Below are 18,037 nucleotides of genomic sequence, written 5' to 3'. Positions count from 1 at the left end.
CTGCTTCAAGGGACTATAGTTCAATATGTGGATGGTATTTTCATCTGTAGTCCCACAAAAGAAATGTCTGATAGCCGTTCTATAACTTCACTTAATTTCTTGGCAGACAGAGGATATCGTGTCTTCCCGAAAAAGGCACAAATATCGAAACAAAAAGTATAATATAATATTTGGGAATACGAGCTAACAACAAGTCACCCTACCCTGTCTACTGACAGAAAAAAAAAAAAAAAGGCAGTATTAGATCTTGGACCCCTAGCTACAAAAAAAACAACTCTGTACTTTCCTAGGTATGGCAGGTTTTTGCCCACTGTGGATTCCTGGATTTAGGTTCTTAGCCAAACCATTGTATGATTCAATTAAAGGCCCTGGTAAAGAACCTTTACTCTGGATGGAAGGCCCAACAGACAGCCTTTCAAACATTAAAAGTTAAGCTTTCGGTCAGCCCCAGCTTTGGCTTTACCAAATTTAGAAAAACCTTTCACTTTATATGTAACAGAAAAACAGGGACAAGCTTTGGGAGTTCTTACCCAGAAATTAGGAAATGAAACAAAATGGGTGGGCTATTTTTCAAAGTCGCTTGACAATGTGGGTGGCTGGCTTGTCTTCAAGCAGTAGCTGCAACAGCCGTCCTGGGAGAAGCAGCTTGCAGACTTACTCTGGGACAATTCTTGATGGTGAAGACTCCACATCAGGTCCAAAGTGTCCTAGAGACCAAAGGCCACCAATGGATGACAGGATACCGACTTACTAAATACCAGGCTATGCTTTTAGACATACCTGAAATAATACTGAAAGCCTATCAAACTTTATGCCTGGACCTGATCATCCTATGTCTATGCTAGAGCATGACTGCTCAGAGATGATCGATCTTGTTTTTTCTAGCAGACCAGATTTAAAAGATGCCCCTATTGAAAATGCAGATGACAGTTTGCTGATGGCAGCAGCTTCATGGATAAGGGAGAAAGAAAAGCCAGATATGCTATAGTTAGCTTAGCTAAGACCATTGAGGCAAAAGCCCTTCCAATAAATACTTCTGCTCAAAAGACTGAATGAATAGCACTTACCCATGCTCTTCAATGGCAAAAGGCCTAAAAATTAATATTTATACTGACTCCAAATATGCTTGCCTGGAGCTACATGCCCATGGGGAAATTTGGAAGGAAATGGATTATGATTATTATCAAGCCATAACTCCCCAAATATGAGCCTGAAATAAATACTCTTCTTGAGGCTATACACCTATCTAAGGAGGTAGCTTTAATTCACCCCAGAGGATGTCAAAAGGATAGGATCTTGGAATCTAAAGGAAATAATCTAAAGGACCATGCAGCCAAGCAGGCAGCACAAAATAAACAAATATTAAGTCTCATACCAGTCTTAATTCCAATCAAGTCCATAACTCCAGTCTATCCAGACCAAGAAATTCACATGGCCCAGGAACAAGGAAATTCAAAAAAGGCACAGAACTGGCTTGTTAATAATGAGGGGAAAATCTTTATATCCAAAAATAACTCATGGAAGGTAATACAGGGTTTACACCAGGCTACTCATTTGGGCAAAAATGCTTTAAAACATTTAGTTAAAAATATATTTGATGGAGTGAATTTAATAGCTATAATAAAACAGATTGCCAATCCTGTATTGTTTGGGCACAAGTAAATCCAGAAGGTGCAGTCTGTGCCCCCCGTCCCCCCACCGTTTTTGAAACCAGTCCAAGGCCATGGAACATAGCCAGGAGGCAGCTTGATTTCACACAAATGCCTCCTCACAGAGGCTGTAAGTTCCTACTAGTGTTTGTTGATACTTTGACTGGATAGATCGAAGCCCTTCCATGTAAAACTGAAAGAGCCACAGAAGTAACCAAAGTTTTGTGGAGAGACATTATACCTAGATTTTGCCTTCCACAATCTCTAAAGTGACAGTGGTCCTTCTTTTAATACTTTATTAATTTTTTTTTAAAGATTTTATTTATTTATTTGAGAGAGAGAATGAGATAGAGAGAGCATGAGAGGGGGAGGGTCAGAGGGAGAAGCAGACTCCCTGCCGAGCAGGGAGCCCGATGCGGGACTCGATCCCGGGACTCCAGGATCATGACCTGAGCCGAAGGCAGTCGCTTAACCAACTGAGCCACCCAGGCGCCCTCTTTTAATACTTTAAAATGACAACTTAGTCTAGAGACCCAGAAAAACTGGGTTACTCTCTTACCAATAGGACTTCTTAGAATGAGAACTGCTCCAAAACAACCTCTAGGACTAAGCCCTTTTGAGTTACTATATGGAAAACCATTTCTTACAGCGGACCTGTTATTAGATGAAGATTATAATACCTTATTAAATTGTTCACTCAAGGCTGGCTTAATTCATGTTACTTAATGGGTATACTGATCACGTGCTCCCAAAACCTGACTTAACTATAACTGAAAGTCAGTCCCATGTAAGCCCCAGAGACGTAGTTTGTTTAAAAGATTGGAAGTCAAATACAGCAGGGGACTCCAACCCAAAATGGAAAAGTCCATATTGGGTTGTATTATGTACTCCCACTGCAGTAATATTAGAGGGACCCTCTTCCTGGACTCATGTACCTCCTTCCCAGGGAACCCATGAACAAACTAACGTGCCTTCTTACTCCTGTGAACCTGTAGAAGATCTCAAACTCGTCCTCAAGCAAGGATTGAAGACGGTCCTTACCACCCACAGAGTTACTTCTTTGTCCAAATTGGACTCAGCTGCTTCCGCCTTCCATAACTCACCTATAGGTTCGCCAACTGGACAACGTTGACCCATAGATAGGGACGTCTCTGTGCCCCTATTCAACAGGAAGAAGCTACAGAAGATGAGATCTTCTGCCTTCGACAATCTTAAAGATTTAAGGGTGAGGGTTGTTCGGGGGAGGGGGTGGGGAAATGATGAGAGAAAAGGCAAGCTGAGGGCAAAACATGAACTGACATCCCACTAAACCCCCTCCCCCTAAGGTGCGAGATATATATATATATTTATATATATATATATTTATTTATATATATTATATATATTTATATATATATAAAACATTCCTCGGGCACTAGTAGCTGCCTAAGAACAAAGGCAGGAGAAAAACAAATGGTCAACTGATAAAGATCACAGTCATGTAGGACATGAAACTCCAGTAGACTTTGTAACTGTCTTAATGATTTACAAGAAAAACACAATCTTAATAATAGACCTCCAGTAATCTATAGACTCAGTTTCCTGGAGCCCTAAAGTCACCATCACCTCCATAGGCTAGAAAACCCTATATAATCAGTCACTCACAATCACAATGTACCTCTTTCTGCCCACGGGTCCTGTCCCTGTGCTAGAATAAAAACACCTTTTTGCACCGTAAAAGGTCTCTAGAATTCTTTCTCGACCATTGGGCTCAACGATCCTGCATCAAAGTCACTTAGCAAATCCTAAACATCTCTCAGTTTATCACTGTGCACCGCTGACATGGTTCCGGCCTTTCTCCTTTGTCAACAGATCTGCTGTAAATACCGCTCTGCCCCCAGGTCTCTCCCACGCCTTGCAGCCTGCACATGAAGGCCAAATTTTCCAAAAGCCCTCTGATCAAAACCATTTAATGAAGGTTTCAGAGCTTTCAGAATAAAATCTCGATCTCGCTCCTGCCTACCTACTCTGACCTCGCTGCCTGCACCCTCCCCGTCCCTAGCAACCATGCAATTTCTAGGTGTGACATGATCTTTCCCCTCCTAGCCTGGTAGCTGCTTTTCCCTTGGCCTCAAGTTCTCATTCTCTTCTTTACCTGGATCGCTCTAGATCATCCTTGAAGGCCACTCTCAGAGTTGACTTTCTTTGGAAAGGCATCCCTGACCTTGAGACTTAATTCCCAATTCTTTCTCATCATGCTGCAGCACTCCCCATGCACAGCTAATCTGAACTTCACTGTCTCAGTTGTTTATCTTAATTCATTTTATGGGCACTTTTTGACACAGTGAAGGATTTGCCAGCAGAAGGTCTGATATCAAGGTGCTCCGTCTTAAATGAATGAATGAAATAGACATACCGTGTCATGCTTCCTTGCCTGCCTACTCTTGCTCAGAGCCACATACCTTCAGCCCACTCTCCCGCTAATTTACATACGTCAAAACCATTCTCAAAGCACCTATCACATAGTGTCTATAGGTACATCTCCTCTCTGTCTCTCTGCTGATTGTAAGCGCTTCGAGGGCAGAGACCGAGCCTTGTGCTCCTTGCCCACACTGGGTTCTCAAAAAATAAATGGACGATCGATTGGTTGGTGTTGGGACCATTGGAAAACCCACAGGTGGACACATAAGTACAGTAACAACAAACTTGTCTATGATACAGACAAGAAGCTTAGTCCTTCCTGGTGGATGTGATGTGCATACTCAGCAGGAACTAAAGGGGCCTGCCGACAGTGACTGTGTCTGCCACCAGAAGCACAGATGTTGTTAGGACAGCCTTATGTACCTCAAGCTGAGCCAGCAGAAAGCGGAGCTCATACCAATCCTGAGGCTCACACACCATGGCACTGGGCTGTCAGAGCCCTTCCCTGGCTTTCATAATGTGTAGATGTAACAGGAGAATAATCACAGCAAGAATAAAGGACTAAGTGAACTACTTGGGACCTTTGCCTATTCGTCATCCCCAGCTTATAAAGAAGTCTCAGCAAGTCAACACTTTGCTCACATATAAGAACCTGCCCCTCACTAGACTGAAGAATGGGGGGACTTCCTTCGGGGAGGAGCAATAGCAGAGATATGTGAATATGTTCAAACGGGGGCTGTGGGGCGCCTGGGTGGCTCAGTCGTTAAGCATCTGCCTTCGGCTCAGGTCATGATCCCAAGGTCCTGGGATCGAGCCCCACATCGGGCTCCCTGCTCCGCGGGAAGCCTGCTTCTCCCTCTCCCACTCCCCCTGCTTGTGTTCCCTCTCTCGCTGTGTCTGTCACATAAATAAAATCTTTAAAAAACAAAACAAAAAACAACAACAAAAAAAAACGGGGGATGTGAACATTCTTATAGGAGGAAATATTAGTAAATAATTACATAAACCTAGAGCCAGTTGGAGTAATGGAAAGAATAGCAGTCGACGAAGACCAAAAGATCAGGTTTCTAGTCTTGCCTCTGCCATCGGCTGAGCCAAAAGCCAGTTTATCTCTTGGAACCCGGATTTTCTCACATGCAGAATGCATCATAGGGCTCTAGATCTCAATATTCCTTCTACTTCCAATATTCTTTAGCTAGGAATATTTTTTCCCCACCAAGATTTATTTGTGGCCCACACCAAATAGTTGCTGACATCAATGGTTTTGAGAAGACAGCTAGCAAGGTATTTAGTTCTGTTTTCTGGCAATTTAAACTCTTCTTCATTTTCACCAATAAATACATAATTGAGGAGATCCATAGCCCATGAGACAAGTCGGTCAGATACACATACACAACTACGTCCTGCTTCTCCGTCCGCTGAACTGAAGGAACACAGATCTTGGCGGCCCAGGTCCCCTTGCCCCACAACTTACTTTGGGAGTGAAGGGGCTCTCACAATGCAGCAGCTTGCTCCTGCCTTCTGGCTGGGCTGGGGTCTCTGGACCTTTGCCAGAGCCTGACACTGGAGTCCTCAAAACCTGTTCTGGACTCATCTTGCCTTTTGCCTGAAGGGTGCCGACTTCATGGACGCTACTAAGGGGAGGCCTGGGGAGTGTGAACTTAGCCTCTGAGTCCTGACCTTCAGCCCTGTCTGGGGTTTGGCTCGGGGCCTCCCTGCTCTCCTCTGCCTCCCTCTGCCCTTCACTCTCACTCTCTTCTCCACAGTGGGAAAAGTTCAACTTCTGCTTTAGTTCTTTGTTAATACTGCAGTCCTCCATCGCAGCCAGAGAGCTTTACAGCGCAGGCAAGGCCTATCAGACGGGAACACTACAGAGCTGCAGAAGTAAGGAGGAGAAAAGACTGTGAGTTGGCAAACCCCCCCAGTCATAGCCTGCCTTTCCCTCTACCCACTCACAGCTACACAGAGGCATGCCATTAATTTGCTCCCTTAAGTACCACATATCTGTAAGACTTCAGCTTAACCTTATTTCCAGTCTGATTAAAGAAAGCTCCAGTGACTCTTGGAGCAATTAAATCCAATTTATGTATAGAACTCTTCTGGATATCCCATATAGTCTCCCTCAACCCATGTGCTACAAGATACTGGTGAGATAGTTGGATTCCTCTAATTTAGCACAGCTTTAAAAATACCCACTAGCCAATTCGGGAACAAGCTCATTACTGGAAAGAAATCATTTTCACCTGTTTCTACCTACCGTTTAGAAACATCATGCTCTTCTGTCTCCTCCACCCACCCGGTGGCTAACCGCAGTTAATTAAACTCAGCATCACCGGGATAGCATAATCATCCTTAAAGAGCCACTGACTTATCTTGGCTGGAGTTCATCTCCCTAGCAGAGAGACGCCTTAGATTCCTGCCAGGCACACCTGCCCGAATTCAGGTATTTCACGCCCTCCACCCACCCCCAGGTATCAGCAGTTAAAACTTTTAGGGAATAGGGCGAATTTCTAAACTGATAAAAGCCTAGAAAGATCAGCGACACCTAGAAGCGGGTATGTATCACTTGAAAACAGCAATTACTTTGTCCCGAAATGCCTTATTTTGTTAAAAAAAAAAATTACTCTTTAACATACAGTATTTAGTATTTACAGTATTTAAATTATTAATACAGTATTTACAGCATTTAAATCATTTAATTTCTTTCTTGGAGGGGCTGCTTGGGTAAAACTCTGAAGAAAAAAAAAGCTACCAGTATCACTTTATAGGAGAAACCGTGTGAAAGCCCATCCACGGAAAAGGAAAATGATACACAGGAGCCCTCCTGTACCTTCAGTGGGGACTCTAGAGGTACTGGACACATGGACTTAGTTACATGATAAACATGGGTGGAAGAGAGACGTACTGAGGATATTTTTAAAAATATTTTATTATTTATTTGACAGAGAGAGACACAGTGAGAGAGGGAACACAAGCAGGGGGAGTGGGAGAGGGAGAAACGGGCTTCCCGCGGAGCAGGGAGCCTGATGCGGGGCTCAATCCCAGGACCCTGGGATCATGACCTGAGCCGAAGGCAGACGCTTAACGACTGAGCCACCCAGGCGCCCCGGTACTGAGAGTATTTTGATCTTGGCTGAAACAAAGTTAATTTCTCTTATAGTCTTTGGTTACCCATTGCTCATCACCTGTCTTCTGTTTCCTCTCTCTTCATTAATCCCTCCATGCCTTTCTCCTCTCCTCTCCAATCTTTCCCATCTCTGACCTGAACTCATGAGGACGTTAATCCAAATGAAAACGAACTGGGAGGATGTGAAAGCATTTTTTCAGCTAAAATCCTCCTCAGGCTCCAGCTTTATATAGGTGTGCACACCATCAGATCCTTCCGTTCCCTTCCCTAACCCATCCCACCCACACTGACCTTCCCAAATCATTCCACAGGAAATCCTGTTGCCCATAGCAGGCAGAAGCTCACTGCCCACCTCTGTCAGGGTCTCCCCATCCCACAGGGGCCAGAGACAAGAAAGTCATCACCAGGGAAAGGAGGACTGAGGTTACAAGTAAAGAAATTGCTATGAACTGAGATTCTGCAGTTGGGAGTGAGTTCCTTGTTCACAACTATCACAGCAGGCCATGTGATATTATTCCTTCACTACAGCCTGGATGTTGACCAGTGTCCCCGTCTCAGGCCATGAGGTGGAGAAGATACTCCCAATTTGGAGACTCCTAATTTAGAATGAGGGGAATTGGGTGGTTGCTAATCTTGATGGCCCAAGGGGATCCCCAGAAGCATGCGTTTTGCCTCTGGCCCACAGCCTCACTATTTGGGGTGTCATGCCTCACTCTTGTTCTTTGTTCTCAGTTTTCTGCACATTATGAAGAATTCCCTCTTTGAATTTGAGAAACAAGACAGAGGATCATAGGCGAAGGGAGGGAAAAATGAAACAAGATGGAACCAGAGAGGGAGACAAACCATAAGAGACTCTTAATCTCAGGAAACAAACCGAGGGTTACTGGAGTGGAGAGGGGTGGGAGGGATGGGGTGGCTGGGTGCTGGACATTGGGAGGGTATGTGCTATGGTGAGCACTGTGAATTGTGTAAGACTGAAGAATCACAGACCTGTACCGCTGAGACAAATAAGACATTATATGTTAATAAAAAAATAAATTTTAAAAAAATTTTCCTCTGTTTCAGTGCGTGTTAGTACCCTAGGCATCCATCCCAGGCAAACAGCTTCACATCATGAGACGAGGGGTCAAAGCAGAACGCAGAAAATCTGTGGCAATAAGGGGAAAAGGGGGATTTTTTCCCTTAATACCTGACACGTAGTGGGTGTTCCCTAAGTCATTTTTGAATGGACTTGGGAAGGTAAAATTAATATATCTCAGTTTTGTTTCAAATACTCAGTGTTTGACTTTTTAAAAGTTTGAATATTTTTCTTATTGTTTCAGGGGTTGCTGCAGTGGAGAAAAGCAACGTTCCCAAGGAGTCAGATGTGGAAGGAGGAAGGCAGCTTTGCATCTCAGGTCTGAGATCCCTAAGCCCAGTGCTTGGGGGAAGCTCTCTGCCACTGCTGAGTGATGAGAAAGCTAGACTCAGAGCCCCACTCTGACCCAACCTGGGTGCTGAGGCCTCTGAAACACCAATGGGAAGAACAGAAGCAAGAAAGTCTATCCATTCAAATTGGTTTAGAAGAGGTAGAAACTCATACTCAGCTTTGGGGTAGACTGTTCCTTTGCAAAAGTGAAATTAAGGCCATGGAAAATGAGTTATTTGTTTGAGAGTCTGGCTCCAAGGAGGGACATGCTGGCCTCATTATTCCCTCAGGAGGGAGAATTGTGAAAGGAAAAAAAAAAATGCATGAACAAGCCAAAGCGAAGCTCTAGAACAATATTTATGGAGGACTAAATTAAGACTGAGTCATTCCAGACCCTGAAAAATACCGGTGTTGTATTATGGTGTACTTGATGAGACTGCCCAACGGGGACCCATTGGGAGGTCTGGGTTCCCAAGCAAGAAAGGGACATTTTTCCTCTGAGGCCTTCTGGGAAGCTGGCAGGCTCCAGGACAGGAAGCAAAGACTTGAAAGGGGCTGGGGCTGCAAGCAGCGTTCTGGGCCTCAGACTGTTGGGCCTGGACTCTGAAGACGAGAGACAAACCTGAGGGAAGTCCAGGGTGGTGTAGGGGAACGTTGGCCTTGGTCACCAGAACGTGCCCTTGGGAGACCACAGTGCAGTGGTCAGCGTTCTCAGACTAGGGCCTGCGGGCCTCGCGGACTCGGGGAGGAATCCTCTCTAGCTCACTGAGGAAACCAGAGGACTAGACAGCACCTCTGAGGTCCCTGCCCATCCCAGTCCCATATTCTTCCTTCTCCTTAGCTCGCTCAGTGTCCCATCACAACCGGAAGTGTTGCTTCATCCCCGCAGAGGGAAGTTTGCAGTAACTTAGAGAAGAGCAGACTGTGTTCATCAGCAACCGACATTGGCCAGCTCCTGGGGCAGATCCACAGCATCTCAGGTGCTCCTGACTCCTCTCCCAGCCCAGGGTGCTCAGCAAGCCCAAGAGCCTCGAAGGGGACCTTCTCTTGACCTCTTCTCCGCACTCCCAAGAGAGTGCACAGCAGCAGACACCTGTCACTGGCAGGGAATCCAGTGATAATTCTGTAAATCATTAACAATACTTTATATTTGGCCTTCCACGTTTCTCGTTTCCAAGTGCTTACACAGCTGTATCTACTAAGTAGCATTGACAGCAGAACGGAATTCCAAGGAAAGATGGTGGGCTGAGTAAGATGAAGCCTGGAGGTCATTTTAAAGCCTCATTAATTCTTCTTGTTTTGCTTTTTCTTGTGGAAATGTTCAAACATACCAAAAGTGGAGAAAATACAGTATAATGAGTCTCCATGTATCAGCAACGTAGCTTCAAAAATTATGGGCAGCTGTAAAATCTTGTCTCATTTGTATCTGCAATTTTGTTGGAGGGGGTGGGTACTGGATTTTTTTTTTAAGCAAATCACTGATATCATGTCGTTTCACTCATGAAGACTTTAGTGCCATTAGTAAAAATCCTCAGTCATCTCTTCTCTTCAAATCTACTATAAATCTACCTGATGAATAAATCAGATTCTAACAAACTGCTTCTCTTGCCAAGATGTCCCATTTGCTAAGACTAGAGGATGTCCGTCAAAGTAGCTTTTATAATAGAGACATCCTCCTTGTCCACTCACAAAGACATGGTACTCTTCTTAGAACAAGAACAGATTGCTAACGTGACATCCCCATAATTTAGAAACCATTGATGTACTGCCCATATTTTAAGGGGCAGGTAGTTTGAAACTATGGTCTAGACTCATTAGTCTGCTGGTCTGTTCTCTATTACCCACAGTTAGGAAAATTTATGTGGCACTTGGCCATTCACAGATTCTCCAAAATTAGAGCAGATTGGGTTGCCTACGTGACCTGGTCCAAGGCCATCCCTGGCCACAGAGATGAGATCTCTGTGTCCCTCCGTCTCTCTCTCTCTCTCTCACACACACACACACACTCATTGCTCTCATGGGAAGAGATTCGTAGGAATGGCAAAGAGCTGGATCTTTTGTGCCTAGATCTTGACTATCTCTCTGCTCCCAGGGCTGGGGCTCAAGAAGTCACTAGTAACTTGGTCAAACATTGCCAGCCATTTCTTCATGCTTCTGATCCAGTTACAAGATCCCCACGCTGAAGTTTTACCTTCCTAAAACAAAGCAAACACTTAATGATTTGGGGGAAGTGTGATAAAGAAGAATTACAGCTCCTCCACAGAGGGTAACCACCAGAAACCCTAAAGATAGAAACTGTCAAAAGTGGCTATCCCTGAGGAGGGAGAAGGGTATGGGGGGGGGGGGGGGTTGGAGGAGAAGGAAATTGCTGCTCACTGTATGTCCTGCGTGTAATTTGATTATTTTGCCATGGAGATCTACTTATTAAAAGAGTAAAAAGAGAAGACTACCTCTCCTAGAAATAAAAGCTTACAAACTTGTAAGAATAGACACATCAATGATAAAGAATACATAAATTAGTAAATATCAGGAATTCAATATTGTAATTTAAAGGGGAATTATAAATCATAGGAATTGAAAGAATTATTCAATAGTGGTATAGCAATTATTGGTTACTAAATTCAATAAAAATTTTAGAGTCTCACTTCATTATCACATTAGCAATATAAACATTGATTAGATTAGGAGATCAAATGTGGAAAACCAATGTATAAATAACTAAAAGAATAAAAGTGAATGTTGATCCAATTTCTGGGTAGGGACCAACTTTCTAAATGTCAAATCAACATAAGAAATCACAAAAAGAATGGGGCGCCTGGGTGGCTCAGTTGGTTAAGCGACTGCCTTCGGCTCAGGTCACGATCCTGGAGTCCCGGGATCGAGTCCCGCATCAGGCTCCCTGCTCGGCAGGGGGTCTGCTTCTCCCTCTGCCCTCTTCCCTCTCGTGCTCTCTGTCTCTCATTCTCTCTCTCAAATAAATAAATAAAATCTTTAAAAAAAAAAATCACAAAAAGAATGGATAAGTTTGACGACTTAAGATTTCGAACTTTTAAATTTCATAAAGCAATTAAGCAGCATTGAAACCGTACAATAAATTGGAACTAAGATTAACAAAAATTATGCCAGACAAAAGATTAATATTCTTATTGTATAAAGAACTCATGTAAATAGAAAACAAGAGCTGAAGACACCAGCAGATAAGCAAGCAGAAGGCATCAGGAGCAGAAAGAACAACCACAAATCACCCACATAGACTTTGAAACCATGATTAGATGCAGTCACAAAACATTAATTTAAAAACAAAGCGCCATGTTCATCTGACAAATTGGCAAAAAAATATTTTAAATGGCAATATCTAACCGGGGCAAGAGTGAAACGAAATTGATGTCCTTATACTACAGTGAATCAACAATTTGGCAAGATTATCAAAAACCTTAAAAACACGAATATATTTTAACCCAGCATTGCCCCCTCTGGCACTCTGCCGTAAATCAACAACCCGAATAGCCAATTACACCTGCCCTGTCACCCCTCCTTCCAGATTTCATTCCTTGCCTGATAGCTGCCTTCCCTGCTAGGCTCTAAGCCTGATGAGAATGGATGTCGGCCTTCTTCGTAGCTGCCCCAGTACTGTGTGCAGGGCTTGGCATATAATGGGTAGTGTTAGTTCAGAGTGAAATTTGGCCAACACTTTAGGCATAACAAAAAGAGGAAGGGCTTGATCGTCCAACAAGGAGAGAATGGTTAAGTAAATTTTCAAACATACGTACAATGGGAACCATTAAAATGATGCATATATGAAGTTCCTAACAGGACGGGAAAATGTTTGCAGTCAGAGGCTATGGAAAAAAAGAATACAAAACTGACATATGGTATGATGTCAACATAAACAGAAAACTTTTAATTATATCACTTATTTTAAGATGTAGCATTATTTTTACATGCCACTAAGAATTTTTGAATGCCCCAGATGAGGAGTCTAGCACGATAGCCCACATGCAGCTGGCCAGGGAAACATGCTCGTCTCTACGTTTTCATTGGCCGGAGAGAAGGAAAACATCTCGCCCAAGAATCTAAACTATAAGCCAGTGTTTACGCTACCTTGCATTTTGAATTCCCACTACCAGTGTGGCCCAAAGAACCTCAAGCAGAGAATTTAACTCAAAGTAGTCTCGGGTTGGTGGTGCCTCCAGATGGCTGACAAAAGCAAACACAAACCTCCTCTGTGAGAACTCGACCTCAGTGGGGCTGGCAGCAATTCGGAGTCACCATAGCGATGTTAGCAAGTGAAAAGCTGCACCCTAGAATTGGTGAAACAGGATAAGCAAAATCCTAAGTGGCCAACTCAGTGATGAGATTAGAGGTCAAAATTACTTTATATAATGTATTTTATATACAGTATATTTTTATATAATGTAGATATGTTTTTAAAGATTTTATTTATTTGAGAGAGAGCAAGCAAGCACAGGCAGGGGGGAGGAGGGCAGAGGGAGAGGGAGAAGCAGGCTCCCTGCTGAGCAGGGAGTGAGATGCAGGGCTCCATCCCAGGGCCCTGGGATCATGACCTGAGCCGAAGACAGATGTTTAACCGACTGAGCCATCCAGGCGCCCCTAGGTATGTTTTATATAATGCAGATATACTCACTATTTGGGAACATAAAATAATTTTAAAATTTAGATATATGGGCTTCTAGGGGAACTCATTCTAAAATATAACTCCATCCTAGGGTCTCCGAATGTGACTGCCCTGCATTTCCTCTTGCCCTTCACACTCCTTTCCCAGCAGAGCTATTCTAATAGCTAATTTTAGTTTCTTTCCTATCATTTTGTGAAATTCAGTAGATCCAGAGAATAAGAATCTGATGGTCAGGTATAAAGCCTCTTTCAGACTGTGAATGTGTGTTAAGAGGCCTATCATCACCAACATTAAAATTTTTGAGCACCTGTTATGTGCAAGATACTGTAGCCAGTGGTACAGAGGTGTGAGTCTCTACTTTTATTCACCTGCTTAGTTGACAAATGTCTGTTGTGCAAGGCTCTAGGAATCTGATGATAGACATGGTGGCTGGTGAGCTAAAACCCATAAACGAAGACTGCGAAAGGCTCTAGGTTTAAGGTGGGACATTTGAGACTTTTTTTTTTAAAGATTTTATTTATTTGACACAGAGAGAAAGAGCACAAGCAGGGAGAGGAGTAGACAGAGAGGGAGAAGCAGGCTCCCCCCCCCCACCCCAGCAGGGAGCAGGATGTGGGGCTTAATCCCAGGACCCTGGGATCATGACCTGAGCTGAAGGCAGACGCTTAACTGACTGAGCCACCCAGGCGCCCCGGGACATTTGAGTCTTCTGTTTACATAGCAAATTATATATATAGAACATATATGTAGGATGACTATATATAGAATAGAGACTATGAGTTTATTTCTTGGTACATACACAACTTGAAGGTATTCAACTAGGGAGTTCAGGATGGAGTTCATACAAAAGATCAGGAAAAAGAAGTCCCTCGGGGGAGAAAGACAAGTCAGAACTGAAACTGATGGCTTTGGAAATTGGCTAAGGATTATTCTAGGAAACCCCATTTTTATTATTTAGAAATACTATTTTGAATGCCTCAACCCTTGAGTGTATCTGGTGGCTAAGTAATCAGAGGAGGTGGGAATAATAGGAATAGCCATTAATATAAGAAAGCATGAAGCCAGGAGAGAGACTTGTTCAGACACCAGATTTGTCCAAGGTTCAGGAAGGCCCAGCAGTCTGCTTGCTCTCAGAAGGACCCAGTGGATTTATGCACGGGGTGTCCCCTGGGGGGGGGGGGGTGTTGATGAAGATTCATACCCTATGTGCCAGAGATACAATGATGATACAATTTAACCCATCTTCCCCAGGAGATCGTCAGTGACGGCCCAGGGCTCCTGCTGCCTCCAGGCCAAAATCTATGACATAACAATCTATTCAGGTAGCTAGCCTAAAGAAGGGGGACTGCTTTCATCGTTTATCTATTTAGCTCAACCTCCCCGCTCCCTACCGCGGCAGGTAAGGGACCATCCACCACCCTCTGTGGAGACTTAGTCGCCGAAATGGAGGAGCCCCGGGCAGGGTCCAGTGAAGGCCAGGGCAGGGCACTATCCAGCTCGTTCAAGGGCACAGCAGACTGGATTAGAGACACAACTACTTCAGGCCAAACACCAAAATCCCCAGCTCCAGGAGGCCAGGCCAAAGTACAAATAACATCAGAACAGCCTGGCTGCCTCTTTTGCTTCACTTCCAGCCCCGCGCTAGCTTTAACCACGCTTTGAGGATTATGTAACACATTTCTGTCACGGTCCACATAACCAGGGGAATCACAAAAATAGTGATGGCGTATACACATGCACGCTGCACATGCACATGCACAGTTCTCCGACGGGATCCTAGGTGAGAACGCCCTTCAGCCCAGCGCAGGTGGCCCGAGCCAGGTGGAGGAGGCGCGTCCAGGCCACCGGACGTTTCCCGGACGCGGGCACCCGCAGGCATCCGTGAGTCCAAACCCGGCACTCAGTTCGGGGGGGCCGGGAAGGGGCGGGGGGGGGGGCGCCTTCTCCGGCTGCCTCGGAGCGCGGACGCGGGCGGGCGGGCGGGCGGGGCGGCGCGGGGCAGGTGCGGCCTCGGGCGGTGCGGCGGCCCGGCCCGGCCCGGCGAGGGGAGTGCCCGCAGCCCGCCCCTGCGCCCGCCCCTCGCCGCCCGCGGCTCCTCCTCGCCGCGCCATGGTGGAGCGGGGAGACTCGGCGCCGCTGCTGCGCTGGGCCCAGGGCCCCGCCGTCTCCCCGCCGCAGGCCCCGGAGCTGCAGGCTGGAGGCCGGGGCTGGGGCCGCGGCGGGGGCGGCCGGCCGGCCGCGGAGCCGCCCAGGAGGCGGGAGCCCGAGGAGCTGGGCGCCTCCGAGGTGCTGCTGCAGCCCGGGCGCCTGGAGCTGGGCGACGTGGAGGAGGACCAGGTGGTGGCCGTGTTCGTGGTCACCTTCGATCCCCGCTCGGGTGAGAGACGCTCCGGGGGGAGGGGGCGAGGAGAGGGTCGCCCACCCCCGGGCTTTGGGGGCGGCGGGGGGAGGGGCTCGCTGCGCGCGCACCCGCACACCTGCACCCCCCCCACCCCGCCGCCGGGTTCCCTCGGAGCGAGCAGAGTGCCCCCGCGAGGTCTGGGCGCGGGGCTTTGTTCCCTGCGCCCTCCGAACCCCTCTTCTTCCCGTCCCGCGGCCTCCCAGCCGAGCCGCGCTCCGCGCCCCGCGCCCCGCTCCCCATAGCCTTGTTTGCACTTCTCCAGTGCGGGAGGATCCTGTTTGCGGCCCCGGGCGCGCTGGCTTTTGTTTTCTTGCTTGGCTGAAAGGTTTTTTCCTTCAAGAGCAGAAACGCCCCCCAGGTGAACTCCTGCAACGGATTGTATTGAGCTTCCAGGTTCTCTGCTTCCCCGCCCTCGCTCCCCATCACTCACCCCCGCACGGTAACTTTCCAAGCGGCCAAGTTCACTTGCTCTGACAGCATCGTTTGGAGGAATTAGTGCAGGGAGCATTAAGGGATGGGACTGGGGGATTAAGCCGGAGACGGATTAAAGGAGAAGCCTCCTCAACTAGACTCTTTCTGGTTGATTTGGAGAATCAGAGGGTTATCTAAAATAATCTTGGGCTTAGCCACCCAGGAAGGAAGTGTCCAAGTGAACGGTAAGAGACTTCATGGGGGTTCAAAGTGAGTAAATACGCTCTCTCGGAAAGCCTTAGGTGGTCGGTGAGGGGGCTCAAGGCCCAGCGCATCTGCTCTCAGCACTGAAGGAAGGAGGGCTGGTAGTCCAGGGTCTGGGGTTTTAGGAAACCCAGGTGTTTCCTTCTCACCCTAACTCCCCAACGGAGTCCTGGAATGTGGAGTGCCTCTTAGTGAAGGAAAAGAGCTGCTTCCTCCTGGTCCTCCAAGGATGGTTCTGAAGAACCGGCTGGGTTGCCAGGGGATGGGAGGGGAAGGGTTGGGATCTTCAGATGGCAGAAGACACAGTTTCCTGGCCGGGTCACCGAACTAGGGCCAGGGATTATAAACCAGCACGACTCAGAAAGAAATCGTGCCAACAGGTGGAGGGACTAGGCCTTTCTGACTCCTTTCTGTTCCTTGTCCCTGTGGCTTTCAGACTTTTTTGACTGTGACCCACTGTTGGAGATTAATTTCATATCACGGTCAGTGCACTCACACTTAACTGAAGTTTTATGAGGTAATACTAACCCCCTTCTACACATAGTACATACTGGTATTTTCTACTGTTTTTTTTTTTCTTTTTTATTGTTATGTTAATCCCCATACATTACATCATTAGTTTTATTTTATTTTTTTTAAAGATTTTATTTATTTATTTATTTGACAGAGAGAGCGAGCGAGAGAGGGAACACAAGCAAGGGGAGTGTGAGAGGGAGAAGCAGGCCTCCCGCGGAGCGAGGAGCCTGATGTGGGGCTCGATCCCAGGACCCTGAGATCATGACCTGAGCCGAAGGCAGACGCTTAACGACTGAGCCACCCAGGCGCCCCACATCATTAGTTTTAGATATAGTGTTCCATGATTCATTGTTTGTGCATAACACCCAGTGCTCCATGCAGAACGTGCCCTCAATACCCACCACCAGGCCAACCCATCCTCCCACCCACCTCCCCTCTAGAACCCTCAGTTTGTTTTTCAGAGTCCATCATCTCATGGTTCGTCTACCACTCCGATTTCCCCCCTTCATTCTTCCCCTCCTTTTTTTTTCTTAACATATATTGCATTATTTGTTTCAGAGGTACAGATCTGAGATTCAACAGTCTTGCACAATTCACAGCGCTTACCAGAGCACATACCCTCCCCAGTGTCTATCACCCAGTCACCCCGTCCCTCCCACCCCACCCCCCACTCCAGCAACCCTCAGTTTGTTTCCTGAGATTAAGAATTCCTCAAAGCAGTGAGACTGGTCGTCTGGTGTGATTGGGACTCCCAGATACCAATAATTTGAAAGATTACTCTTTTGACCAAAGTAATCCTTTATTTATTTTATTTTTTAAGATTTTATTTATTTATTCATGAGAGACCCGGGGGGGGGGGTGCAGAGGGAGAAGCAGTCTCCCAAGGAGCGGGGAGCCCAATGCGGGACTTGATCCCAGGATCCTGGGATCATGACCTGAGCCGAAGGCAGACGCTTAACCATCTGAGCCACCCAGGCGCCCTTGACCAAAGTAATCCTTATTGCTAGACAAAAACAGATACTTTGTAACTAATAATATTCCTTAGGCCCCACCCCATCACCTATCAGTAAATAGATGCAGGCGTGAGACTCATTCTGGGAAACGCTGAAGGATAACTAGAAGAAACAGCAAGGGAACACTAACAGGGTCTGATTCGGCAGCGGTAGCTCTGGCAGCAGAGTGTAGGGAGAGGAAGGAGAAAAGAAAAATCCTGCACTAACCACAG

General features: G+C 46.3%; 2 protein-coding genes and 1 long non-coding RNA gene across 4 annotated transcripts in view; 2 read left to right on the top strand and 1 right to left on the bottom strand.

Moving 5' to 3' along the window:
* Positions 1-5,868, bottom strand: part of WEE2 (WEE2 oocyte meiosis inhibiting kinase) — a 30,448-nt gene extending 24,580 nt beyond the window's left edge. Inside the window, exon 1 of the mRNA XM_035020311.1 lies at positions 5,524-5,868. Within this exon, the coding sequence (XP_034876202.1) occupies positions 5,524-5,868 (345 nt within the window). The remainder of the gene's footprint in view (positions 1-5,523) is intronic.
* Positions 5,869-6,726: 858 nt separating this feature from the next.
* Positions 6,727-10,071, top strand: LOC118021171. Of its 2 annotated transcripts, XR_004682130.1 has the most exons (4): positions 6,727-6,899; positions 7,556-7,645; positions 8,242-8,415; positions 8,499-10,071. It is a non-coding gene; the product is annotated as an uncharacterized LOC118021171 (long non-coding RNA). The 2 variants fall into 2 exon arrangements; XR_004682129.1 differs by lacking the exon at positions 8,242-8,415.
* Positions 10,072-15,329: 5,258 nt separating this feature from the next.
* The window catches only part of DENND11 (DENN domain containing 11), a 35,562-nt gene continuing 32,854 nt past the window's right edge, over positions 15,330-18,037 (top strand). Inside the window, exon 1 of the mRNA XM_035021253.1 lies at positions 15,330-15,597. Coding sequence (XP_034877144.1) covers positions 15,330-15,597 — 268 coding nt within the window. The remainder of the gene's footprint in view (positions 15,598-18,037) is intronic.

The sequence above is a fragment of the Mirounga leonina genome, unplaced genomic scaffold, assembly GCF_011800145.1.
Source record: "Mirounga leonina isolate KUSES-001 unplaced genomic scaffold, KU_Mleo_1.0 Mir_174, whole genome shotgun sequence".
Lineage (NCBI taxonomy): Eukaryota > Metazoa > Chordata > Mammalia > Carnivora > Phocidae > Mirounga > Mirounga leonina.
This window is presented reverse-complemented; position numbering and strand designations above follow the sequence as displayed.